At 34.7% G+C, this 27,673-nt stretch overlaps 1 protein-coding gene across 7 annotated transcripts in view; it reads right to left on the reverse strand.

Annotated features, from left to right (window-relative positions):
- Window positions 1-27,673, reverse strand: part of BIRC6 (baculoviral IAP repeat containing 6) — a 233,083-nt gene that overhangs the window by 113,398 nt on the left and 92,012 nt on the right. For 4 of the 7 annotated variants that reach the window (XR_006386023.1, XM_044261801.1, XM_044261800.1 and 1 more), the window contains 14 exons: window positions 27,519-27,652; window positions 20,669-20,815; window positions 14,917-15,104; window positions 13,814-14,137; window positions 13,476-13,575; window positions 11,248-11,462; window positions 10,863-11,071; window positions 10,082-10,428; window positions 9,241-9,460; window positions 8,607-8,740; window positions 7,751-7,888; window positions 5,874-6,001; window positions 1,848-1,979; window positions 801-1,016 (listed from right to left, as the gene is read on the reverse strand). Coding sequence is in view for 6 of the 7 variants with exons in the window: in XM_044261801.1 (XP_044117736.1) it covers window positions 801-1,016; window positions 1,848-1,979; window positions 5,874-6,001; window positions 7,751-7,888; window positions 8,607-8,740; window positions 9,241-9,460; window positions 10,082-10,428; window positions 10,863-11,071; window positions 11,248-11,462; window positions 13,476-13,575; window positions 13,814-14,137; window positions 14,917-15,104; window positions 20,669-20,815; window positions 27,519-27,652 (2,632 nt within the window). In the remaining variant the exon portion in view is untranslated. The remainder of the gene's footprint in view (window positions 1-800; window positions 1,017-1,847; window positions 1,980-5,873; window positions 6,002-7,750; window positions 7,889-8,606; window positions 8,741-9,240; window positions 9,461-10,081; window positions 10,429-10,862; window positions 11,072-11,247; window positions 11,463-13,475; window positions 13,576-13,813; window positions 14,138-14,916; window positions 15,105-20,668; window positions 20,816-27,518; window positions 27,653-27,673) is intronic. The other 3 variants (XM_044261802.1, XM_044261804.1, XM_044261803.1) reach the window with 3 other exon arrangements.

A 27,673-nucleotide genomic window follows, 5' to 3' on the forward strand; every position in this document is an offset into this window, starting at 1 on the left:
TTTTCAAAGATGAGATACATTTCTGGCATCAAAATAATTGCTTCAAAAAAAATAATAATTGCTTGAGAGGGAATACAAAGAAATGTATTTTCATGATCAAATATTAAAATTAAAAACTGTGGAATAGTGGGGTGCCTGGGAGATTCAGTCGGTTCAATGTCTGACTTGTGATTTCCGCTCAGGTCACAGTCTCATGAGTCTGGGCTCTGAGAGCAGTCTGCTTCAGGATCCATGCTCAGGGGGGAACCTGCTTGAGCTTCTTGCCCTCTGCCCCTCCCCACAATGTATGTGAGAGCTCCTGAGTGTGTGTGTCTCTCTCTCAAAGAAGGAAAAGTAATTAAAAACAAATGAACAAAATGAACAAAAAAACCCTTCTTGGTGGAATAGTTAAATTATTTTTTAAAAACAATGAATATGCTCCAAAAAAGCCTTCAGGGTATTAAAACACTTTCATTACCATAATTTGAAACTTATTTGTATATTTCCTATTTTAATTAAGAGAAAAAAAGGAGCTTGCAGATAGACATACCCACCTTATATACATTTCAAATCTACATTAACTTAGTTTTAACTAGGTTAAAATATAAATCACATCTCCTAAGAAATCATATCCCTTAAGAAGTGTGACAAAATATTTTTTAAGCCTTTCAAGGCATAATTTTAAAAATCTTACTTACATAAAGGAAAACCAATAAAAGCACTATTATTACTCTTAATCAAAAACCAATTAAAGAATGCATTCTTTCTTTTTCTTACCCTCTCAGTCTGTAATTATAAATTATGCCTATTAGTTTACTTACCTTACAAACAAACAGTAAGAGATCTGCATGACAGGTAAAATCCATGGAGAGGAGAAACAGAGTAAGTTTCTGCACTACTGAAATACAACGTTCATGGGCCAGGGTAAATGGAAGTGGTTCTATCTCTGGACTTTCTTTTGTTGTTGTAACTTCTGTGTCTAAATTAGAACGGGACCATTCTGCTGTCCGACGTAACCTAATTAAATCCTTGAAGTGCTACACAGAAAAATTTATAGTATTTAAATCAGTGTTTGCCAAATGAACATTCTTCCAGTATAAATTTATTAATGGAATGAAAATATTCACTCAGGAAATTCACAACTTCTAAGGAATAAAATTTTAGATAAACCATAAGATTCAACATAAGATTACACTGACCAATATGCCTAAAGTCCTGTTTAGAGTAAGGTACTAGACTTATAACAGAATTTCAGAAAAGTGAAATTCTATATTAAAGCTGCATTAGGTCAAATCTAACATCTTGAATAAAAATTACCAAAGTATTCTAAACACTATTCATAAAAAGTGGATGGATAAAGAAACCTATGTAACACAACTTTAAGTATAGAGTATTAACTCAAGTTATCTCAAAATCTGATGGAACAAATATAACCTCATATTTATAGAAACACAATAAACAAAACTAGTTGCTACATGTGTTATTCCCCCAAATTAAAAAATACATGTTAAGTTGTATTTTTTAAAATTTTATTTCCAAATCAATGGATTTAATTTTCACTTAAGAACACATTAAGAAAACTGTACATTTCCTTGAATCTTTCATTTTTAATTTACTGGCACACAATCGACTTTAAAGGGAGCACTTTGGAAACATAATGTAAGTCCACATTTATCATATATTTCCTTGAGTTAAAAGCTATCTTCCCTCAAAAAAAAAAAATGGTTTAGAATAGATTTTTTCATTCATAGGCAGGATAACAAAACCTTAAGTTTCTTAATTGTTATTAAAAATATTTAACTAAATTGAAATATTAGAAAGGAAAGTGATCATCCCAAAATAATTACATTAAAAAGCAAAGATCATACCTTTGAGGTAGCCTGCTTTAGTTTTGCTTGCTCTACCAGAAGTTTGTATGATGATCCCTTGTTACTTTGTATTTTTTCTTTTTCCATCTGTTCCACCAAAGCTTTCTGTTTAGCTTTTAGTAGGTTAAGTTGCTTTAAAAAAAAAAAAAAAAAAAAGGGAAAATTAATCTAACTTTTTAACCTAAATTAAACTAACAGTGTTAAAAACAACAAAGTAATTATATACCTCACAGATTTTATCCATCCAACTGATGGAATAAATTATTCCCTGATTTAGTTTTAACTGTGTTGCTGATAAGTCATTTCAAATCCCAAATGATCTGTCCATGTTATAATTAAGACTTAATTCCTCATCCATGGGAAAAAAGTAAGGAAGTAAGTGGAAAACTTTCTTTATGTAAGCCATTAATGAGAAGGATAGATACTTTCTGGAGGAAAGTAAGTGTTCTTATATATATGGGGAAAATATTTTTATTACACAATATTCTCAGTTTTATTTTTATGGCAATCTTCCTTAAGATTAGTAAAATTTTTTTAATGTCTTTGTTCTTTATTAATTAAAATTTTATCCAGTTAACTGCAGATATATAGATCTAAGAAATAAGAGAACTCTCTTAGACACTTTACCCAATTTCCTCCAATGATAACAATTTGTAAAGCTGTAATACTGCAACAGAGTACTGACATCATAAAATTCACCAATTTTATTCAGCTTTCTCTTCACTTCTACTCGAGTTTATGTCTGTGTTTGTGTACTAGTTCTACATATGTGTGGACACATGAACTGCCACGATAGTACCATCATCACTAGGATCTCTCATGATGTCCTTTTATATACCCACCCATGTCCCTCCTATCCCATGGGCCCAGTCCCTAATCCCTGGCAACTACTAGTTAGTAGCAATGAATCAAAACAAAGAAAAAAATGTCTGCACAGAAGACCTTAAAAATCCATTGAATGATTTAACCACATCTCCATATAAGGCAGAACATTATTCTAAATAGAAAGTCACTAAAAAAGGGGCGCCTGGGTGGCTCAGTGGGTTAAGCCACTGCCTTCGGCTCAGGTCATGATCTCAGGGTCCTGGGATTGAGTCCCACATCAGGCTCTCTGCTCAGCAGGGAGCCTGCTTCCTCCTCTCTCTCTGCCTGCCTCTGCCTACTTGTGATCTCTGTCTGTCAAATAAATAAATAAAATCTGACAGCCATAATTATAAATGAATACTTTAGTTAAGAACATAATAAACCTACTTCTTCAGAGAACATTTCCTTAATTTCTATTTTTGATAGCTGTTTTTGTTATCAGGAAAAAAATTAACTAACATAAAGAAAAAACTAACTACTATAAAGAAATATTCACTGGGCTGTAATCCCCATATATGAAGAAAAATGTATCCTAAAATAGAAACAGCATACACATTTATTAGATAATCAACATATGTGTGTGTAACAGCTACTATAAAATAGTATTTTCAGTAAACTGTCCTAAAAGCTCAAAGATAGAACGTGACAATTACAATAAAAATTTTTTTAAATTTATTTCAAACCACAATCTTAGTCAGCAACTTTAATTACTATAAAAAGACATTTTTTTCTTAAACCATTTGAGAGTAAGCTGGCAACATGCTGACCAGCCACCCTTGAATACTTTAGTGTCCATTTCCTAGAAACAAGATTCTTTCCTGCAACCATAATAAAACCATTAGAAACAGAGAATACTGATACACTACTACCAACTATGCCTCACATCCCACTTTTAAGTTTTTCCAGTCCCAATAATGTCCATCATAGTAAAGAATAAAACAGTAATATTTTATTAAGAAAAATCTACTGCGTTTATACTCTAGGTTTATTTTCCAACTTCATATCCTAAATTAAATACAGCAAGCATAAATGTTAAGTGTTCAGTAAAATCAGCTGTTTTAAAATGTAAATTATTACCACATAAAATTAGTTCAGAGTAAAAAAAAAGAGTTGAGGGAAAAGCTTCACATCATTTTTCTTGCAAAAGATCAAACAGCTCACAGCTGAAAAATTTTAAAGTGAAAATAAATAATTCAGTGCTAAGCCCATGTTTTTAAAAAGGCCTAAAGCTTCCACAAACTTGTCAGATCCAATGGATTTTCATATAAACTCTAATTACAGTTCAAATCAATTATACAAATATTTATTGACAATACACTAGGCTCCATACTATGTATCAAGGATATAACATTTAACGCTGTATATGCTGTAAAAGAAAGAGAAAGACCCATTTAAAAAGGTAGTAACAATAAAGTAATGGCTCCTAAGAATCTGATATCAGGTATAAATTCACTATTACACAGTAAAATGTGTATCGAACAAATTTTATGTGTAATTTCAAAAGTGATCATGGAACCAAGTGAGAAAAAAAAAAACAGATATGTACAAGCGTCCTCCTATAAAAACCACATTCTAATATATGAATATATTGTGTGAATATAATTGTGTGAAAGATTTAGTGTGTTTGCATGCAAATGTTTGCATGATAAGCAGAAGAAACATGTATGTGCATCTGTGTGTATTTCAAAAAGAAAAAACAAACACTAAAGGGTTTATCAACAGGCAAATGGATTAAGAGATTCTGGAACATTCATGGAATGGTGGTCAAGAATTAAAAAGAACCACTGATACACTCAATATGGATGGATCTCAAAAAAAGCCCTTTTGAGCAAAAAAAGCCAGGTATAAAAGAACACTCTGGGGCGCCTGGGTGGCTCAGTGGGTTAAGGCCTCTGCCTTCGGCTCGGGTCATGATCTCAGGGTCCTGGAATCGAGGCCCACATCGGGCTCTCTGCTCAGCAGGGATCCTGCTTCCTCCTCTCTCTGCCTGCCTCTCTGCCTACTTGTGATCTCTGTCTGTCAAATAAATAAATAAAAATATTAAAAAAAAAAAAAAAAAGAGCACTCTGCATGACTCCTAACAATACTTTAAGAAATGATTTACTCACCCTGAACTGCACAAATTTCATGTTAACAAAATAAAAGAATCCCTACCAAAATTTATGATGAGTATAATGAAATGATAAAATACAGGACACATGAGGAATATACTGTATGGGATACTACCCTAATTTGGAAGGCAGCTATGCTCACCACTATACCACCAACACATATTACCCTAATTTGGGAAACAGAGAGGTCCTCTTGGAGGAAGTGATTATAAACTCATGACTAGTAAGTTAGGTCATCTCAGCAAAAGAGTAATCTATGTGGCTGGGGGGGAGGGGGGCAGAGACGCGTGGGGCGGAAAGGTACTTACTACATGCAAAAGTCCTGGATGAGAAAACTGGGGCTGGTGGTTCATAAATTCAAATTCAGTACGGCTAGACTAAAATTGAAACGTGTAAGTTATAAACAGGGACCCATGATAGAACCCTGAAGTCCTGTTAAGGACTCTGACCTTCAAGCACAGATCAACTGGAAGCTATCAAGAATTCAAGAAAGAGGGACACCTGGGTGGCTCAGTTGGTTAAGCGGCTGCCTTCAGCTCAGGTCGTGATCCCAGGGTCCTGGGATTGAGTCCCACATCGGGCTCCTTGCTCGGCGGGGAGCCTGCTTCTCCCTCTGCCTCTGCCTGCCTCTCTGTCTGCCTGTGCTTGCTCGCTCTCTCTCCCTCTGTCTCTGACAAATGTATAAATAAAATCTTTAAAAAAAAATTTAAAAAAAAAGAATTCAGGGAAGAAATGATAAGGATTAAGAAAGAACAAAGACACCTTGTGACTAAACCAAAAAAAAAAAAAAAAAAAAATTAAGGCCTCTTATTTAGAACAGTATTAACAGAGAGGGGAAGAGGTAGACACTTTAAAGGACCTCACCAAAAATCTGTAAACTACAAACTGTTGCCATCTTACAAATAAAGAAGCTCAGTCTCGAATCTGTTAACAACTTCCCTAAGTACCTCCTTAAACAGCATACCTAACACCCGATAACCACAAGTCTGTCTTATGCAACTTAAAGCAATGTTCTCAAACATTAAAATTAAAAAAGCATACTGAAAATTACCTGTTTATGATGAACTAGCTGCTTTCTGATTTTTCTGGAATATAATCTATCAAGGCTACTGCTGCCTTTGGAAGACCTATTTATGCTCTGAGTGTGCAGATTATTGTTAATAAAACTCCACTGGTTACCTGAAAGAGCAAGAAAAAGTTTTATTAGTAATTCCATTAAATGTGACTTTAAAGTACTTTCTATACCCAGAAAACACAAATTTATAAATGTGTCAATCATGACGAAGCGGTTTTAAAGAAAATTAACCATTACTGGGAAATCGCTAGTAAGATTTGACCCTAGAAAGCTACTCTAGACCCTAAATGACTCTAAGATCAGACTTTCCTGTCTCCAATATTTCCTTTAAGACAACAGCTATTTTCCTCCACAGTTGTTTAAGATTAATTTTTAACAACACACCTCTGATATAACTCAATTCAAAAACAATGAATGGCTCACTACTGCCTATTTCAAACCCAAGCTTTTGTGTAAGGACCCAAAAAGAGGATATTCAATAATTTGACATAATGAATGTAAAAATAAGTTATAAAAAAGCATGCTGTGTAGCTCTACTTTTTCTTATTTTTAAAAAAATGTGTCCAGAGTATTACTTCAAGTATCATTCTTCTGCTCAACATCACACTTGACCCATCTCCAATTACTTGTTCATGCCTGCTTAACCTAAGGACATCTTCTCCTATTCTCTACTATCCATTTGTTAAGTCAGTTCAAATTTTTCAAAACCTATAAAAAATGTCTTCCACCAATGCACTTCCACAGTATCTGAGTGATATAAATAAAAACTAAGATCTCTGATACTGTAATATTCCAACTTCATGTGATAGTTATACGTAACTGTATAGATACCTCTATATCCTATGAGTAAACTGGCTCACAGACTCTAAATATTTAAGACATATTCCCTCTACATGCAAAAAACTCCCCACCCTTTTCCCAAACGTAATGTGCACCAAAATCAATTGATTCATCGATCTATAACACACCGTAAGGGAACTTTTTTTTAATACTAGAAACCTGACAATGTGTAAAATTCAATTTTATGGCACTAAATGACTGTATTTAGATATAAGATTTTAGCTATTTCAAAACCTTTATGAAAACTGTTGTTAGCCTGGAAGTAGGGGAAGAAAATAATCTGTCTTGCAGTTGGATATCATATAATTTGAAAATTTTTCTATGCCTCAAACTTTTATGAAGACTGAAACTCAAAAAAACAAACAAAAAAAGAGCACCAATCTGGGAACTTCTGTATCTAAGCATAAAAAGCTCTTTATACTTAATTAGAACTCTACTTCTTCATATTGATAAATAGAATGACACACTATACTCAAAGAACATAAAGAACTCTTCACATATTTCTACTCATAAATTCACTTACATGTATGCCATTAGAAAGTGTTTAAATGAGCATAATAAGGAAAATAACCTAATGAAAGACATGCTTGTATCTAGACAGTAAAAGTCATGCTCAAGGGCGCCTGGGTGGCTCAGTGGGTTAAGCCGCTGCCTTCGGCTCAGGTCATGATCTCAGGGTCCTGGGATCGAGGCCCGCATCGGGCTCTCTGCTCAGCAGGGAGTCTGCTTCCTCCTCTCTCTCTGCCTGCCTCTCTGCCTACTTGTGATCTCTGTCTGTCAAATAAATAAATAAAATCTTTAAAAAAAAAAAAAAAAAGTCATGCTCAAATAAGGGGCTGGTCCATAAAGTGCTTCAAAAATAAATTTTATCCTTAAAACAGATTCCCAGTAAATTTAATTCATATTTTACATAAATTACATACAGCTGGAAACTCCAGGCCAATAGCCAGTTCTGGAACAACTGCGTAGTCACTCAAAATCCCCACCAATAGATTATTATAAACTTCTGATACCTGTCAGAAACCTCTCCCTGTCTTTACCATTCAGAGGCTTTTTTGCGGCTGCTGCCTCATCTTCAACAGTGGCGACATAATCCAGCAATCTGGACACCAGCATCACGACCCAACTGATCATGGGAATATCTAGCACTCCTATACGCAGGTGACAGTGGAAAAAAAAATCAGGTGACTCTAAGAGTTCTAATGAAGTCTGAGAAGATAATTATGAGATAAACATCTTATAAATTAAAAATATACCATATCATTACTAACATTAATATTTACTTATAATAAGCCTCAGAACTGGAACCTGTGGCCACACGCTTAATCTAATGGAAGATAAATGTTTTATGTTATGAAAATAGATTCTTGATTATAGGTTGAATCCAAGAGACAATAATTTATAAACTAGGAAACAGGTATAAGGTTCAATTTTCAGACTTCCAGGTAACTAAATAAAAAATCTCTCAACTTTCTAATCATATATAAACTAAGTTCTAAAGTTTTTGTTCCAATAACAATTTTGTTGCTCGGATTAAATACATTATGAATGACCAGAAAAGCAACCGTACCTAAAACTAAGACTTAATCAAGAGTCCGATTTTAGTTATGACAATACAGAAAAAACATGTTTCTATAGTTTCCAGATTCAAAATTCAAATAACGAAAAATAGATTTATAAAGCAATAACCATATGGCAATCAATCATATGAAAGTCTACATTCTAAATTCTAAAGTCTACAGCATGAAAGTATTAGCAAAGTGTACAGCAATGAATATTTTAAAAAGTACTTCACAACCAGACATTTTATAAAAGCAGTATTTATAGGAATCTTATGTTTTTACTAAAGACAACCACTTTAAATAATACCTTCTGTTCTCCTATGCATGGGTAACTGTGGCTGAAGAGGTGACAACAAATTATCCAGCAGATTAAGTAAGCTTTCTAATACTCCACTATTACTAAGTGATCTCTGACCAATGCAGGAAAGTAACATGAAGACCCTAAAAAAAGAGATACAAATAAAATACCAGTATGAATCCATTTGCTCATTTAAAAAATAATTCACACTAAAATTTAACAGACAAATGATATGATATGCGGTTCTTAGCACGAGTTATACCTGGAGCTACAATGTTAAAATTAACTCTTTCCAAACTCTTGGTTATATTTCATAACTATATCCATACGAAATCCAGCAGAGAATTTTATCATAGTTTCAAAAGAATACGGGTAACACATAAAGTAACATAATCTATAAGGAAATACTTGTAAACACAGATCTATAAATTCCACAGATGCAGTCAGGAAACTAAAGAATGTAGTCTACTGTATCACTGTATAATCTTCTTCAATATGTGCATTGCTGGGCATTCCCAAACCCTGGTAAGATGTGCTTTATTTAACCACTCAGGATCAATCTACATGCATAAAATTTCAAAATCTGAACCCTAACTGTGAAAAGTAGAAATTACTAATAAAAACTCCGTATTTTCTGACCTACCTATCTTGTGGAAAGATGAGAAGCTGCTCTGAATTGTACAATTCCTGAAGAACATTAGAAAGAAACTGACCCCACCATCTTTCACCACCACAGAGTTGAACAAGTAGAAGACCAGTATGCAACCGTATCTTTGGGGTTCCACTGATGCACAAGTGTTTAAAAAGCTCTTCACAGGCCTGGGCATGAAACGTGCTCTGCAAAACTGCAGGAACAGAGTGTCCTATTACAGAACAGAAAACAGTAAAATTTCCTATTTAAGCGTATGCTGTAATACCAGTATCAGCATACCTAAATACGCTTTTTTCTTAACAGCAATCAGTAACCAATTTAATTCTATTTATTTTGCTATTCATTTATTTATTCTTTGTATGTAGAATTTTAATTGTTAAATGCTGCGAGAGGAGAAAAGCTAGCATTTGGATCAACTGTATTTCTTATGTGTGGGGTTGGGTGATTCAGATAGTTGAGTGTGTATATCTGTATGTGCATGTGTAATGACCAAAAATAGCTCTTGATTAGAAAATGACAGTATATTGTTAGAAATTTATTAAGTTTTCACCATAACCATATTTAATATTTTGCCAGACGAAATGATGTACGACATCCACAGTGAAGATTCGAGTTGAAAATCCATTTAAAACCAAAGAAAGGAGAAATATGGGAGAAAAAAGGAGTTAACCATTTCATAAACATTTCATTTCATAATCACATTTCATAAGTGCTCACACAGAAAGAATATCAAAATGAACAATACTAGCAAATACTAACACAACAACAACAAGAAAACAAAATCATATCAAACATATTTCCAGCATTTAAAGAACTGAAGCCAAATACAAACCATTGGAAGAGTGAAGAAGACTGAGCAAAGTGTCCAGTAAGTATCTGATGATGGTCCGCAACTGCTCTGTGGAAGAAGTCTGAATTAAATCTTTTGGATCTGACGTTTCACTTAGTATCTTCCGACTTGCACCAAGAGCTACTTTGAGCCTCTGCACTGCATTATGAGCCAAATTCAGTTGAAGCTGTAGCTGAATACAGTCTTGATAGGCAGAAAAAACTCTACTGTCTTCTTCAACTGCCTTGTCCGGTTTTCGCAGAAAGTATTGTGCATTGTTAGCACTGTTAAGAGGAGGAAGATCAATACTTTGCAAAAGAGTTTCCAGTCGATGACAAGCTAAGTTATACCTGTGAATAAAAAATGTACAAAACAATTCCTGCAATGTTCCATTTTACACATATGTACCAATGCACACTAAAAATTAAATCTCTAGAACATGTTAACAACCATTAAAAAGAACTATTCCTTTTTTAAGTACTAAATGAAGTCAATTATCTAATCATAATATTGTAATTTATCAATTATTATAACATTCTAGCTTCCTACTTCCTTTTTTCTTTTTTAAAATTTATTTATTTTTTAGTAATCTCTACACCCACTGTGGAGCTCAAACACACGGCTCGAAGATCAAGAGTCACTCCTCTCACTGAGCCAGTTGGGTCCTCCAACCTTTTGTTCTTCTCTATACATCTATGCAAAAATATTTCTTGAAAAATATATATAAGACATACAAAATAAAGGGTTTCAGTAAGATTAAAATATATTGCAATTTTCTAATAACCTGCACTGTATATCCTCCTGTAGAGCAACCATCATTGCTAAATGCTGGTCAATTTCTGGTTGGTTTGCAGATTCACCCTCTCCCCTTAAAGGATCATGCATTAACTTCAGTTCGCTTTCCCAAGGCAAGATATACGTGTGACCATAGTAAAATCCTAGGGGGATTTTGGCTCTGGCATTTGTACTCCCATAACGTCCAATGACAGTGATCTGAAATTAAGAGAAAAATGAAACATGAATATACATACACATCCATTTGCAAAAATAAAATTCAGAGCAATGTATTTAAGAAGATAGTTATACTTTTTAATTATATGTCTGAGTATCTCTCATAACTTGTTGGAAACATGGAAAGTGTATCAATTCACTGTCTTGCAGTTCTTTACCTTCATAAATCTACACACAGGAGGTGGTATCAAATCATGCAGAATTAGTGAATGTGTGCTTATATCAGTTGCCACTACCAGTCGCCTCCCATCCACCTCTTCTCCTAATGTCCAAATGTCAATTGACAAGGAGGCCAAATCTCCACAAGTGGGAATCAAGACATCTGTCAACAGTATTGGTCTGCCAAAATCCAAGGTCACAAATCTCCTTGCTCCTATCAGAGAGAGATAGCAAGAGTTGACAGAAACTGTCATTGTTGCAATTAACCAAAAGATACATTCACAAAAACAGTTGGGAACATGCATCTTAAAAAATGAAATCAACTTATTAAACAAGAAACAGATGGGAAGGAAAGTAAATAAGCAGTCCTCAAAAATTCTCTGAAAGCATCTTAAAAAATGAAATCAACTTATTAAACAACAAACAGATGGGAAGGAAAGTAAATAAGCAGTCCTCAAAAATTCTCTGAAACCTTAATCCATGCTAGTTAAGGCTTAAAGAAAAAAGTGTACAAGAGTAAGTTGTTATTGCAACAGTAATCAACTGTACATACAAGCTTAATTTAAAATTTTAGAGTTGAAAAACTTTATTACCAAAAACAGTATATGGATTAATTCTAAAAAGTATCTATGTAATCTTTTTCAGTCATCTGGTCACTTCCTAAAAATTGCCCTAATAGATGCATTAATGATATCAAATTGTACTGCTTGATTTTACTGTTCCCAAGCCTTACTCATTTTCTTACAGAGTTGGATCTCACACTGCAGTTACGATGTAAAGTAAAAGTACAGGGCAGAAATCACACAAAGTCACTACTACCACTAAAAAAAATCCCTCAGGAAGGTCCTCCAATAAAGAGAGACACAGCTTATCCCAAATAGTGTTTCTGCCCAGGTACCGACACATCACTGTCTCTTCAGCTACTTAGTACCAAGTGCAGTTGATGGCTTACTCTCAACGGCCACACTGAAGAGGCAGGAAGCCCTTCTGTGTAAGCACCCAAATCATACTCAGTGTGGTTGAGATGCTCACACAACGAAAGGCAAAAATGATCTGAGAGGAACAGAAAAAGAGCAGACTTGCATCTCTCATCTCATACACACTTCAGAATAAGCCTGATTAGTAAAACAGTAGACAGAATCATTAACAACAGAATTCTTTTTCTTCTTCACCAGGTTAGGGTGAGGAGCACTTAATAAACTTAAGAGCTGCATTTTACAGTGAAGGGACCTAGCGAAACTGCTAGAACCCATGCTATTTTCAAAGGAGCTGGTTTCACAGAAAAAGGTAGTTACCAATACTTTCCTAAACAGAAAAACCACCAAAGAACGTAATTCTATAATCTACAGTCAATTCCACTGCTAAACAGCAAACACTGCAGTGTAAACAACCGCTCACATTCCATAACACTGCACACCAACTAGTCACATTCTAAATGTTACAGACGCTAATGGTAACACCAGTGAAGGACTAGTTCAACAGGAAACACCATCAAGAATTTTTGTTTTAAAAAAACTCTCTCTTCCAAAGAAACAGCCTGATGCAATAAAGCAAATCTGGTTCGACTATTCATACGATGAAAGGTGACACAGTATGCATTATATTCATATTATTCTCTGCTATAAAACACAGACGGATTCTGTTGAATTCTGCTGCAGTTCCACGCCCAGAATTAACAGTTTGGTAGGATTATAAGGTTAAAATTGCCCATAGTTTACTAGGTAAACATGCTCTAATTGAAAGCAACTATCGCAGTCACAGGTAACTAGCATAGACGTATGGCCACAAAATTAGGTAAAATTTGAATTATCAAGACCAGGAAGTGTTATTAATGTTACTTAGTTATTAAAATCAGCAGTAACTCTGTCTGCTATTTTCTGGAAACAGTTTCAACATCAGAGTGCTGGTGTTAGGAATACTGAAGCGTGATTTCCAGTGTCATGAAAACTGAGCAGCTACAACGGAAGTCGACACTTCTGTGCATCTCAGTTCAACAGGCAAGATTCACATACAGCTCAGATACAGGGTCTGGGTAAAACTTAACCACCCTACCCAGCAGCTCCCCTATGCTCACACAGCTAAGCCTTATGTAGTGCTTATTCTTGGTAAAACGTGCTTACCTAGGAACAGATGGGATTTACTCGCAAAAGAAAATTAAACTACAGAGTAAGACTCAGAGGGCTGACAGACTAGGCAAGAAAAATATTTTAAGAAAGGTAAATATTACCTGAATGCATTCGCTCTATAATAATGGACTGGTGGGGTGGAGGCTGAAGAAAATGTGAAGCATGAGAAATTGCAAGAGCTAGGCCAGAACCAAGTGGATTCTAGAAAAGAAAAAAGTGTAACTCTATATTGATATTATTCTTGCTCTATACAAACTAATAACTGTAATACCATATTAACAAGTCCCATTTCCTGATGTATATTCTATAATACTTTATAAAACAATCTAAGTTGATGTATCAAGTTGGTATAAGAAAAGTTTGCCTTCTCAGGTTAGCATATACATTAAAATATTTTTAAATGTCTAAGCGAACACCTATTAAAAATATAATAATTTACCATTCTGGACTTGTTGGAATTTTTGTTATGTGCAGCAAGACTGACTGTTGGGGGATCAATAACTGAGCCTGGGAAAAGCTGGGCAAGTTCGGCATTAATCACAACGGAAACTGCTTCATTGGGTGGGGTGAGTGGTGGAGTCATAAAAAGTGGTGTTGTTTTTGGAGTGGGTGGAATAACATCGGATGGGTGGATGAAGAAGCCTGGGGCCGCCGCCGGGTTGGAAGGCACAGAGTTGTGAACAGGACCTACTGCTGAGGCTGCCGACGCCGCGGCAGCTGCTGCAGCCGTCGTCTGATGTAACTTGGCTTCCAGCTTTGCTTTCTGCAAAAGAAGTAAAAGTACAAGATATAGACTAGTCTTGCCTGCACAAACTGCGGGGAGCAGTACACAGGAAAAGAGCATACAAAGATAAACATGGTCTGATTAACTAGATCTCAGTTAAATAAAAATGAAATTAAACTAAAAAATGGACTCAACATGAACTGAGTATTTCTTCACTGTTATCGACTGCATTAAACATCTGATATACAATTTCCTGTGCTTGGGGGGAACAAGGACTTACACAAAGCAAAGGTGGAAAGGAAGAACAACAAATAAATGTAAATAAGGAAACAAAATTCTCCTCAAAGCAAAATACTAACAAGAGGAGGTAGATTCTCACGGTGCCTAATCTAATATAATGTCACCTACAATCACACAGATCACAATTAGACCACAATGAAATCTCCAAAGCATCTGCCATTATTACTAAATTTTAATCCACGTGAATTCAATTCATCTCTAAAATGTTTCAGGATCTCCAATCCATAAAAATCCTAGCTGGTAACTGTAATGTTTGACCAAGAGTGTTGAGCCTAAATGGATTTTACTTAAGAGACTGCCCCCCAAAATATTAAGTATAATCCTGCAGCTATTTATCAAATAATTTTTTTTTAATTTAGATATATCACAAAGATGTTACCTCCATTTTTGTAGAAAATGATTAGCTCAGATCGGTCAACCTACTTTCCTTTACGAAAATAATGGTCATTTTTTTACAGTACTTTTTCAGCTTTTGAAGTTTAGAGACAGCATGAACAAAGAGCCAAAGAGTCTCCAACCTGTTGCTGAAGCTTCAAAAGCTGCTGCTGTTTCTCTTGCAGCACCTGCAGCTGTTGCTCGGCTGATGCCATTGCATGAGAGAGAGACTGCAAAGCTACCTGGGCTGCTGAACTCAGGGCTGTCGAAGCTTCCCCAACTGTCCCCGATGACAGTCCACCTACTGCAGGAGTAACCCCGAAGGAACTCACTGGCATAAGACAAGGGGGGGGGGGAGAAAAGGGATGAGGAAAAGGTTCACAAAGAAACATATTCCAAGTATACTATTTTGACATTAAAACTCCAGTTTCATTTTAAAAGATAAGAATCTATAGAGTATCAATAGGGAAATCTTAATGGTAAAAGCATATTGATTGATCCTAACAGTATTCGAGGTTAGGGAATCTGGGGAACTACTTATAAATCGAAGAAAATTATTGAGCTTAAAAATATTTTCAGCATATAAAAAATTTCATTTAATGGGGAACTACTTATAAACCAAAGAAAAATTGTTGAGCTTAAAAATATTTTCGGCATATAAAAAATTTCATTTAATATGGCCAAAATAAAAACACAAAACAAGAGTAATCAATTTGAGCATAACAAACTGAAATTTGCTTTTCTAAGTTCTCCTATAGCAATACCCCTTACTCCATCCCCCAAAAAGGTCCAAAAAAACCTTCTCATCTCCATTTTTTTAATGATGTCCTGTTATAAGGACATCATTAAAAAAATCTGATGATACCTTATTTCCTCATTTTAAAGCATAGCCTAGACAGAGTTTGGCCTCCCAAGAATAGGTAAAGCAATGTTTCCTACCAAATGCTCCCCTGAACTCTAATATGGAGAGAAATAAGCCCGATTTGACTTACGTCAAATAATTCTTGTACATACTGCTTAGCCATGAACACTATCACCCTTAAAGAATACAAAATTCCTGTAAGTTGAATAATTTCTTTGACTTTCCTTTTCAATGTTACTCAAATACACATTATAAAAATCATTCTTGCTTTCCCCATTAAATATTTACCAATATTTGTGGAAAACATTTTAGAAAAACCTAAGATAAAAGCTTAATTTCACAACTTAATGAAACAGGTCACCATAAAATAAGAAGTAAAAGCCAAGTTTAATAACAGCATTAACATTTATATTCTAATAGGCTAGAAAGTTTACTGAAAAGTTATATTGAGGAGGGATAACTGCTACAGTAGTAGCAAATGTTTAGTGTGCATTACCATGTGACCCTGTTTTAATTAATTACATATTCAATAGATGAGCAACTCTAAGAAGCAGATACTAGAACTCTGTTTCTTAGTTACTTGTAGAGCTCACAGTGGTAGAACTAGAGCTGGAACTAAGGACCATGTGGAACCAAAGCCAATGGGAGGGCAGGCACAGTGCTAGGCATGGAACTTACATCAACTCATCTCATCTTTGTAAGGGCACACAGGTAGTTACTAATGTTATCTCATTTTACAGGTAATGGATCTAAAGCTGAGGGAAATCATTTGCTCATAAATACCTGAAAAAGTGGGCGGGAAACAACACCCAGGTATCTGACAGTCTATTTTAACATCTAACAATGCTGTCCTGCACCACGATTCAAAAAACTATTAAAAAAATTAAGCTGTAATCAACAAGACAGCAATAAATGAAACTGTGCATAGCCTTACAATTAAAAGTGTCCTCAACTTACACACACACACACTTATTATACAACACACACACTTATTATACAACACCCATACTATGACTCATTCAACTTTCAAGAATTCAACTACACAAGCATAGTCAAAAAAAGAGCAATCATAATTCACTTAAGCCATGTGCCCCAAAATGAAATGTATCCACTTCATCAAATGGTCCACCAAAGAAACAGCTATTAATTCCAACACTAGAGGGCCAATTATCAGACTTACTGAAGCACTGATATTGTATTTGTACTTTTTGGGTCATTAAAGTACTTTTCAATATTAACCATGTGGAGTTTGGGCCTTCACTCGCTTTAAAATCCAATGCTTGAATAATACTTATGGGAAAATGAATTAAGTTACCAAAAACACATAAGAGACATAAACAATCTGAAAGAAATAAGTCGCCCTACTACCACAAAATTTTAAAATCTTTTGCCAAGTCTGAGTTTTCAATATCTTTTTCTATTTTTATCCTAGGAGCATCAAAAGCCAGATATAAAAATAATGGAGAGGAGAACAAAATAAAAATGACTTATGACCATCATTCCTATTCAGTATCATGTAGGAAGTCCTAGAAAGCACAAAAGAGCAAGAAAAAGAACTAAATGATATGATTAGGAAAACAGTAAAGTAAAACTCTTAACAGATGCCATGACTGTGTCTATAAAAAGTCCTTAAGAATCTACAAGCTATTAGAATGAGTAAACTAATACAGCAGTATTACCACATGAAATTAATATACACAAATCAACTGTATTTCTATACACCAGCAACCAAAAAAAAAGGAAATTAAGAAAAGTATCACTGATAGTAGCATTAAAAAAATCTAATAGGGATTAATCTTAAAAAGATGTGCAAGACATCAACACTGAAAACTAAAAAACATCTCCCAGGGTAACTGAAGACCTAAGTATACTAAATATACCATGTTAATGAAGTAAAAGGTTGAATATTAAGATGCCAATTTTCCTGAACTGGTTTATATTCAAATTCTTAAGAAAAAAATGCTTTTTGGTGTATACATTGTCAAGTCGATGCTAAAATTTAAACGGAAATACAGAGATCTAATGTATAGCATCCTGATGGTAACTATAATGTTGTATTATATACCCAAAAGTTGTTAGGAGTAGTCTTAAATATTCTCGCCACAGGAAAAGAACTCATAATTACATGACAGAACAGAGATATTAATTAATGCTATGATGGTAATCATTTTATAATATATAAATGTACCAAACCAATACACTGTATACCTTAAACTTGCTCAGTATTATATGTGAATTATATCTCAATAAAGCTGGGGGTAAAGTGGACATAAAAAAGACACAGAAGCTTTAAGAAAAACTGTAAGAATAAAAATGGTGGGTTTCACTTATAGGTATATACTCAGGAAATGAAAACACGAAAATGAACACAAATTTGCTGCATGGCAGTATTTTGTTTAACAGACAAAAAGAAGTAACAACCAAATGCCTGTTAACTTCTAAGCAGATAAACAAAAGAAGGCATATAGAAGTTGTTTTCAAAGTGGTATGTCCAGACAGTGGAATACTATCCAGTCATAGGAAGGAATGATGTACCAGTACATGCTAAATGGATGAAACATGAAAACACTGTAATATTTTTAATCCGGTCTGATACTTTGTCTTTCAGTTGGAGTATTTATTCACATTTAATGTAATTACTGATATAATTACTTGATCTTCCTTCTGTTCCGTGTTATGACTGTTAAATTCATTTGTATCAATGCATACAGTTATTTGGTTCTTTTCCATTGCTATTTAAGATTCTGTTGTCTGAATAAAGCAAAATTTGTGTGTCTACTGTTGATTAGCATACTACTGATTGATATTTGGGTTGTTCCATTGTGATGCTTTTCATGCTACTGGATATACTATTTTCTTGGAGATGAATGTAGAAGTTGACGTGCTGTTCCACAGGTTTTCCATATGTTCAACTTTAGGAAGTAACATTAAACAAACAATTAAATTAAACTTTTTAATTTTCCAAATGTTTGAGGATTTTCTAGTTATCTTGCTATTGATCTTTATTTAAATTGCTGTAGGGTCAGAAATTACTCTGTCAGTCTTGTATACTATGTTAGGAATCACAGAGGATCAGTTTTTATTTTTAAGTATTGCAGGAATACATGACAAGAATTGTTTACTCCGCACTTGGTGAAGTGTACTCTATCTGTTTGGGCATATTTGCTAATTATGTTCCTCAGACTATCTTTATTAACTCCTTGATTTCTAAATGAATTAACAATCATAACGCTGAACAGAAGGCAGATCAAAAAACACATAAAAGCAGTTTTATATTATAAAGGCTATATTCAACCAGAGATCAGACATGTATAATTAAGGGTTTATACAATGAAACAAAAACCAAGCAACTACTCTAAAAGTGAGGACAATGTTTATCTTTTAGAGAGCAAAAGAAAAATAAGTGGAAGGGGACATGAAGATAGCTTTTAGAGTGTTGGATATATTATTTCTTGATTTGGTGGTCACATGGACAGTTTTTTTTGTCATAAATTGCCAGTTATATAATTGTTATCTGCATTTTTTCATAAAAGCATCGTATTTCACAATTAACATGTTTCAAAAAAAGTAAGAAATTGAGAGACTACAGTCACCTTTTAGCACCCTATGACCACTCGTCAAGACTTTGCCCTAACATTTGATAAAAATCTTTCTCCTGGTGGTGGTTTCAGTGCAGGCAAAATACAGATAGGATTGCAGGTATAGGAACAATATCTTTAGAAAAGAAAGAAGGTGGTTCCATTGCTTGCTTTATAGGAGAAGAAAGGGAGTGTGAAAGAATATTTCTCTTTTACAAAACTTACATTTGTTATAAACTTTCATACCTTCTAAATGCATTACTTACTCAAACACGTGAATTTTAGACCCTTACTTTCAAAAGAGTTCCAAGAAATAGTGTGATTTATAACAAAAAAGTTCTCTGAAAGTTCAATTTCTTGTCATGCATTTTTCTATTCCAGTGTACATGTATTTCTCTACAAAATGACTATAACAGTCCAAGAGAGCAAACACAAAATTTCATCCTTTTGGCATCCTTATTTAACAGAAAGATTAGATTTTATTTGAAAACTCTCATGTAAATTACACAAGCCAAAGATTTCACTTAGTGGTTACTTCCATAATTAGAAGATATAAGGTGATTCTGAATAAGAAGGCACTTGAAAAACTGATAATTTCCTTTTAAAACCCTGCTTAAGATTAAAGTTTTTGTAGCTTCTCAAGCTAAATGTTTATACTCTCTGTTAAACTGTTGAAGATAACAAAAAGAAATCCACAAAACACAAAACCACCAATGGCAGAATTCATTCCAGACACTATTCAAACTCTGTGACTGTAAAATTAAGATAAAACCATATCTAATGTTTTTAATTATAATAATTTCCATTATTTATGCCAAGACAGAATTATAAATACTGATCCTATGACATGAAGGAAAAAAAAAATCACAGAAAAGAAGGTATATAAAAAAAAAAACAGGAGTTCCCAATGATTCATTTAAAACACCAATACTATGACATATTCAGCACACTGAAATATTACTTCATATATCTAAAGGTGCTTTAAAATATCTGGAAAAATAATATTCCCTCTACATTCTTCTCAACCTTCTCAAAGATATTATATATTGTGAGCTTTAAATGCAAGAAGTAACATTATGATGCCAAAACTACATACACATAAGACTGGCCAATAGTTGAAGAGAGTTGAGGCTACGTAAAAGAAATGTAGTCTGTTGTACTTTTCCTTTTCCTTTTGTTATGTTAGATATTTTCCAAATTAAAGGGCTTCTAAAAATGCACACACATAAAAATACAGTGTTTTAGAAGGTAGGAAAAAAAACTATGAACGAACACAGAAAAATATGGAGAACTACTTTTGCTTTTTTCCTCCTATTGGTAAATTTCTATTTAACGTAACATCAAAGGCACTTACACATAATATAAACTGATATTTAAGTACTTATACATCACTTTGTTTTTACTTCAACATAAAATGTATAATAAAAAGAGTGAATAATAAAAGAAGGTATATACCAGTAAACGTACTTGCATCATCCCTTTCTATTCTGGTGCCATCACTAGTTGACACACAAGTAAAGTGCAGGGGTTCAACTTCTAGAAGTCCAGTGAGAGATGTGAAACTACCTTCAGCAGCTGTGCAACTACTGACCTTTCCATTTCCTGTTAAAGAGACAAGTTTTATGCTATGTAAGTCAATTTTTAAAAGGCAAGAGTTATATGGAAAATTATAGCTGCTACTTCAATTTCAATTAAAGCAACTATATAAACACACAACCCTATGCAGTACTTCAATGGACATGAGATTAAGAAAACTCACAAACAGAAGATTAGCATTATATATAAAGCAACTTACTGGCCATTAATATGAAACAGTAACAAGTGATTCAGATTTTCAATGAGGAAAAAATAATGAACCACTACTAATATTAGCTATTTTTTAAATAGAGTATTTTTTTAAGATTTTATTTATTTATTTGACAGAGAAAGAGAAACAACAATAGAGGGAACACATGCAGAGGGAGTGGGAGAGGGAAAACCAGGCTTCTGGCTGAGCAGGGAGCCCAGTGTGGGGCTTGATCATAGGACCCTGGGATCATGACCTGAACTGAAGGCAGAAGCTTAACAACTGAGCCACCCAGGTGTCCCACTAATATTAGCTATTACACAATCCGTTAAGAATGCATAAAATCAGAATACATTCTTTCACATCACCTGTATAAATAGGATCCTAAGTAAAACTCAAGAAATATTCTAAAATATTATCAAGATTCTTCTATAAATATACCTTTGTATTTTGCATATATTATCCATTTTAGAATGAGGCCTACTACTTTATAATAATAAAATATCTGACCTTTGAATAATGCTGAGAGGTTCAGGTGCCAACCCTGTGCATAGTCAAAACTCCACATGTAACTTTTGATTAACTTAACTACTCCTAACCTACTGTCAACCAGAAGCCTTACAGATAACATAGCTGACTAACATATAATTTTCCTGTTATATGTGTTATGTACTGCATTCTTACAACAAAGTAAGCCAGAGAAAAGAAAATGTTAATAAGAACATCATAAGGAAGTGAAAATACATTAACAGTACTATATTCTATTTATGGAAAACAATTCCACATATAAGTGGACCTGCACAGTTCAAATCCATGTTATTGAATGGTCAACTGTAGTTTAAGTTAGCACATGTAGTTGGAAAAAAAATTAAAATAAAATAATTCACATAATCACAACTATGTGAACAATAAAACCACAGCAAGACAATAAGACAGGAGAACACAAAAGAATTAAAAGTGTTATGTGGTATGAGGGAAAAGGGTTATTTTCAGTACTGTCCAAATTTTCTGGAATTAGCACTGCTTTAAGCATAATTCTTTAACAGATAAAATTAAACAGAAACCAAAGATGGAATAGGGAGATACAAAAACAATCAACATCTGAAGGACTAAATTAAATGTTAGGCTAAATTGTCATAACCCTGTTCTCCAACATTTCATTGGTGCACAACATAGGACCTGGCATGTTTAAAAAAAAAAAAAAAAGTATTTACTAAGCATTTAATACTAGACATGGGAAATACATGAGAAAAGGATAGGCTCCAGTTCTCATTAAATACCTACTCTGTGTTATAGGTTACTGGCACTAAACAATTAATCATACAACTGAACTTTAAAAAACGGTGTTTACCCTACAATCTAGTATTTGCACTACTAGGTCTTTACCCAAAGAATACAAAATTACTAATACAAAGGGATACACACATCCCAATGTCTACAGCAGATTATCTACAACAGCCAAATTATGGAAAGATCTCAAATGTCCATCGACTGATATGGATAAAGAAGATATGGTGTGTACAATGGAATATCACTCAGCCATAAAAAAGAATGGGATCCTGCCATCTGCAATGACAAGGATGGAGCAAGAGAGTATTATGTTAAGTGAAGTCAGTCAGAGAAAGACACATACCAGGATTTCACTCATGCGGAATTTAAGAAACAAAGCAAATGATCATAGGGAAAAAGAGAAAGGCAAACCTAGAAATAAGACTCTAAGAGAACAACGTTACCATATGGGAGATGGCAGGGGGGATGGGTCAAATAGGTGCTGGGTATCAAGGAGGGCACTTTTGTGATGTGCACCAGATATTGTATTAAAGTGTCGAGTCACTAAATTGTACATCTGAAACTGTTATTACAGTGTATGTTAACTAACTGGAATTTAAATAAAAACTTTAAAAAAAAAAAAGTGCTACGTTTTACTTAAAAGAAGATTCAGAAGACTAATAAATCCAAGGGAAATCAGTCTAAGTAGAGGAGTAAAAAAATACTTTCATGATGAGGTGACGAGATTTATGGGAAGAATGACATTTTTATGTATTTATTCCAGGCAGGGAAAACCTGACAAAGGAAACAACATGAGTGAAATCTCTCCAGTACAAAGAAATACGGCACATTAAAGGAACTAAAGAAACGAGGTGGCTGGAGGAATATTGGTCAATCCAAACACTGCTCTATGTATCTTTAAAATGATTAAGAACTCTTAAAGAACTTTCATCTATGTTGGTTGTATAGACAGATAGGTAGATATAGATATACATAAATATAGATATTCAACATAGCGGAAATCTTAGGATGAGAATATTTTAAACATTAACTTATATAATAATAATACAATCATTAGCTAAATTAGTATACTCGGATGAAAAATAACTGTCTTCAGACAAAAATAACTTTATGAGAGTGGCAATGTTTTACATTTTTTGCAAAATTCCTTAAAATCTGGCTTATCAAAGAGGATAGTTTTATTGTCTTACCTGTCTCCATATTCAGTGTGTTGCAGGATGTTGTTTTGGTAGAGCTTTACAGAAAAATCTGGCCTATCATAGATGTGTAGTTGGAAAAGGAGTATTTTAATAGTCTTACATATTCAAAAACCTTGGCAAGTGGTATTTTTTTTTTTGAAGATTATTTGCAAAGTGGTATCTGATTTTTTTTTCTTTTTTTAAGGAGGCTCCACACAGTTCAAGCCACTACAAGGCTTGAATGCACAACACTGAGATCAAGACCAGAGGTGACATCAAGAATTGGACGCTTAAGTGACTAAACCATCCAGGCATCCCTGGTCTCTGAAATCTTACTGATGAACTTCTCAATCTCTATAATGTTAATATTAATTGGATTTCCTATACTTTTTTTAAAATTTTTTTTAAAGATTTTATTTATTTGACAGAGAGAGATCACAAGTAGGCAGAGAAGCAGGCAGAGAGAGAGAGGAGGAAGCAGGCTCCCCGCCGAGCAGAGAGCCCGACGCGGGACTCGATCCCAGGACCCTGAGATCATGACCTGAGCCGAAGGCAGCAGCCCAACCCACTGAGCCACCCAGGCGCCCCGGATTTCTTATACTTTTAAGGAATCTCTTATCCACTTGGAAAATATTGGTTGACCACTGTATACATATGTTAACACACTCCATTATATATATCAGAAAATGATATTCAGTAATACCAACATAGGCCATCAGAAAATTATATTCAGCAGTTTCAACACAGGCCATCAAAAAGTTATATACTGAGTAGTTATCAAGCTCACTGGATGATACAAGGTTTCTAAAATTCTAATTTTTTTGCTAAGATTTTATTTATTTATTTGACAGACAGAGATCACAAGTAGGCAGAGAGGCAGGCAGAGAGACAGGAGGAAAGAGGCTCCCCGCCGAGCAGAAAGCCCGACACTGGGCTCGATCCCAGGACCCTGAGACAATGACCTGAGCTGAAGGCAGAGGCTTAACCCACTGAGCCACCAGGTGCCCCTAAAATTCTAATTTTTGCCTAAAAGCTCTTTTTTTTTATTAAAGATTTTATTTATTTATTTGACAGAGAGAGATTACAAGTAGGCAGAGAGGCAGGCAGAGAGAGAGAGGAGGAAGCAGGCTCCCTGCTGAGCAGAGAGCCCGATGCGGGACTCGATCCCAGGATCCTGAGATCATGACCTGATCTGAAGGCAGCGGCTTAACCCACTGAGCCACCAGGTGCCCCTAAAATTCTAATTTTTGCCTAAAAGCTCTTTTAATAGCAAGAAATACTATCAATTACATGGATACTAATAGGCTTTTTCTATTCATTTGTTTAAAAATACCTACAGCAAGCAATCAAGTATGAAAAAACTTTTTGCAGATCAGTCATTCTTGCAATAAAAATGGTGTTCCATAAAATAAGTAGCTAGTTCAGCTTGTAACTCAAAATGCCCAAGTGTGTTTCCCTAAAACAACCATGGTACTTCAGTATGCTGTGAAAGTGCTTCATGCCTATTTCCCATTTCATTACAGAATATGTTCAAGATGAGTATCGACAGGTTCAAAACTTAATAAAATCAACAAGTTTTACTGCCTCATCAGGGACATTTTTAAGTGAAACTGGCGTATTTTTCATTCCAAGGGCAGAGTAGTGAACATCACACTTTTGCACAATTAGTATAAATGTCAATGCAGTGAAAAAGGCAAATACCGTTCTATCACGAAGACAGTGGGCCCATGGATTCCCTGAAAGCATCTCATAGACCCTGAATGGTCTATGTACCACACTTTGAGAATCACTGGAACAGAGAGAGGAGACTAACAGAGGCAATGGTACTAGATTAGATGGCAAGGAAAGAGAGCCAGATCATATAAAATTTTCTATGCTTCAACAGAGACTTTGGACTGCAGAGTAATGGAGACAGGAAAAGTATTTTAAGGAGAGAGGTAAAGTGATCAGGTTTGCATACAAAAACAATGGCACTCGGTGCAATGTAGAGAATGTACTCAAGTGAGGCAAGAGCAATGCAGAAAGACCAGTTAGAACGCTATTACTGTAGTCCAGATTCAAAATGACTGGCTTTGCTGTAATTATGTGATCACGGGAGGTAAGAGAATACATTTGAAATACATGATGGTGTAAAAAAAAATAGGATCTGCCAACAGCTCAATGTGGAGGCTGAGAAAGAGGTATCAAGAATGACACTCAGATACCTGATTTGTGCCAGTGATGCCATTAACTGAGAAAAGAGACACCATGCAAGGATTAATGGTGAGAAGTAGAATGGCATTTGGATGGAGACTTATGTCATGATCTTTAAGTTGCTTCTTTACTGAATGTGCTGCTCTTGTGTATTTTAACTCCTTGGCCTGACTTGAGCTTTATGGTCTTTTCCTTACACTCTCTCCACAATGAATTTCACTCTAACCCAAGGTATGCAGAAGGCATCTATATATCTAGTTCTAACCTCTCCTCTGAGTTCCACTCATAAATTGATGGTGACTTGGACAGACAGATCAGCATAAAGGAGGCAGAGCCCAAGTCATCAAACAGAGGAGGTAACGCATAACCCACGATAAAATAAGACATTAAAAAGTAAGTAACAAAAAAAAAAAAAAAGTAAGTAACAGATCAGTAGGTAGATACTCTGATCTCGTCCATTAAAAATGTTCATGAACATGTGAAGCAAACAAGTCTAAACCGCTAAACATCCTGTTAACAAAGGTAATCTAAGGATGGAAAGATTGTAATTAAGGCACTTTACATTTTATTTGTATTTCTGTATTTGATTATTCTGTTGCTTTTTTCACAATTCCTACTTTACTTTATTCTTTTTAAATTTTATTTATTTATTTGACAGAGAGAGAGATCACAAGTAGGCAGAGAGGCAGGGGGGTGGGGTAGGGGAAGCAGGCTCCCTACTGAGCAGATAGCCCAATGTGGGGCTTGATCCCAGAACCCTGAGATCATGACCTGAACCAAAGGCAAAGGCTTAGCCCACTGAGCAACTCAGGTGCCCCCATAATTTACTTTCAAGTAAAAGAAACTGAAGCGGTGCCTGGGTGGCTCAGTCGTTAAGTGTCCGCTTTCAGCTCAGGTCATGATCCCAGGGTCCTGGGACTGAGCCCTGCATCAGGCTCCCTGCTCTGCTGGAAGCCTGTTTCTCCCTCTCCCTCTGCTTGTGTTCTCTCTCTGGTTGTCTCTCTCTCTCTCTGTCAAATAAATAAGAAAGAGAGAAAGAGAGAGAGAAAAGAAAAGAAAAGGAAGAAAGGAAGGAAGGAAGGAAAGTAGGTGGGTGGGAGGAAGGGAAACAAAGGAAAAGAAGGGAGGGAGGGAGAAACAAACCAAAATTAACTCCCCCAACTTACTTATATTTAATGTGATAATTATTTTATTATGTTTACCCAAAATCCTAACATTGTGGCTTATGGCAACACTTACAGTAAGTTCAGTAAGATGGAAGAAAATAATGGTCATTGTTTTCATTAACAAAACTAGATAAACACCAAATCATAGCACCTGAAAAGGTTATACATTCAATCTTAAAAGCATATTCTTTAAGAAATGTATACAAGAATACATATAACACTGTACAGAGTTTAACCGAGTATGCTAGTAGATACAGAAAATGTTTTCTTTCTCCATCTTTACTTATTATAATAAATACATACTCATTTTCTGAAATATGAAATAAAACATTCTTTGATTTTGTGGACATCAAAGGCACACCAAATGAAACGGAAAAGGCTACAATAAATAATCAAATGTTAAAGTTTCTTAAGAACATTAAAGCTATCCTGACATGCAATGAAACAGACAAAAAAAAAACCAAGCAAAAAAAACAAGTTTGCAACCCTTCCAAAAATAACTTCATTTTTTTTTTGAGGGAGAAATTATGAAATAAAGGCAAACAGTTTCATGACTCACAGATGTTAAGGTTAAGTTCTGAAGAACTGTAGTTGTTAAAGACAGAACATAGTAACTACAATCTCTTAAGTCAATGGTAGCTTAAACCACATATATAAAATTCAGAAATTCCTTTAAGAAAAGATGTTACTACCTGAAAGGACATCTGACAAATCAATTTCATCTGACTGGACACCAATGCTGCTGTTGTATATATTTTTACAAGAAGAACCGCTCATCTCCAAATCAAAAAGGACTGGATCAAATGGTGAGCTATATAATCCATATCTGAAAAATAAAATAATGTCC

Source organism: Neovison vison, chromosome 8 (assembly GCF_020171115.1).
Source record: "Neovison vison isolate M4711 chromosome 8, ASM_NN_V1, whole genome shotgun sequence".
Taxonomy (NCBI): Eukaryota; Metazoa; Chordata; class Mammalia; order Carnivora; family Mustelidae; genus Neogale; species Neogale vison.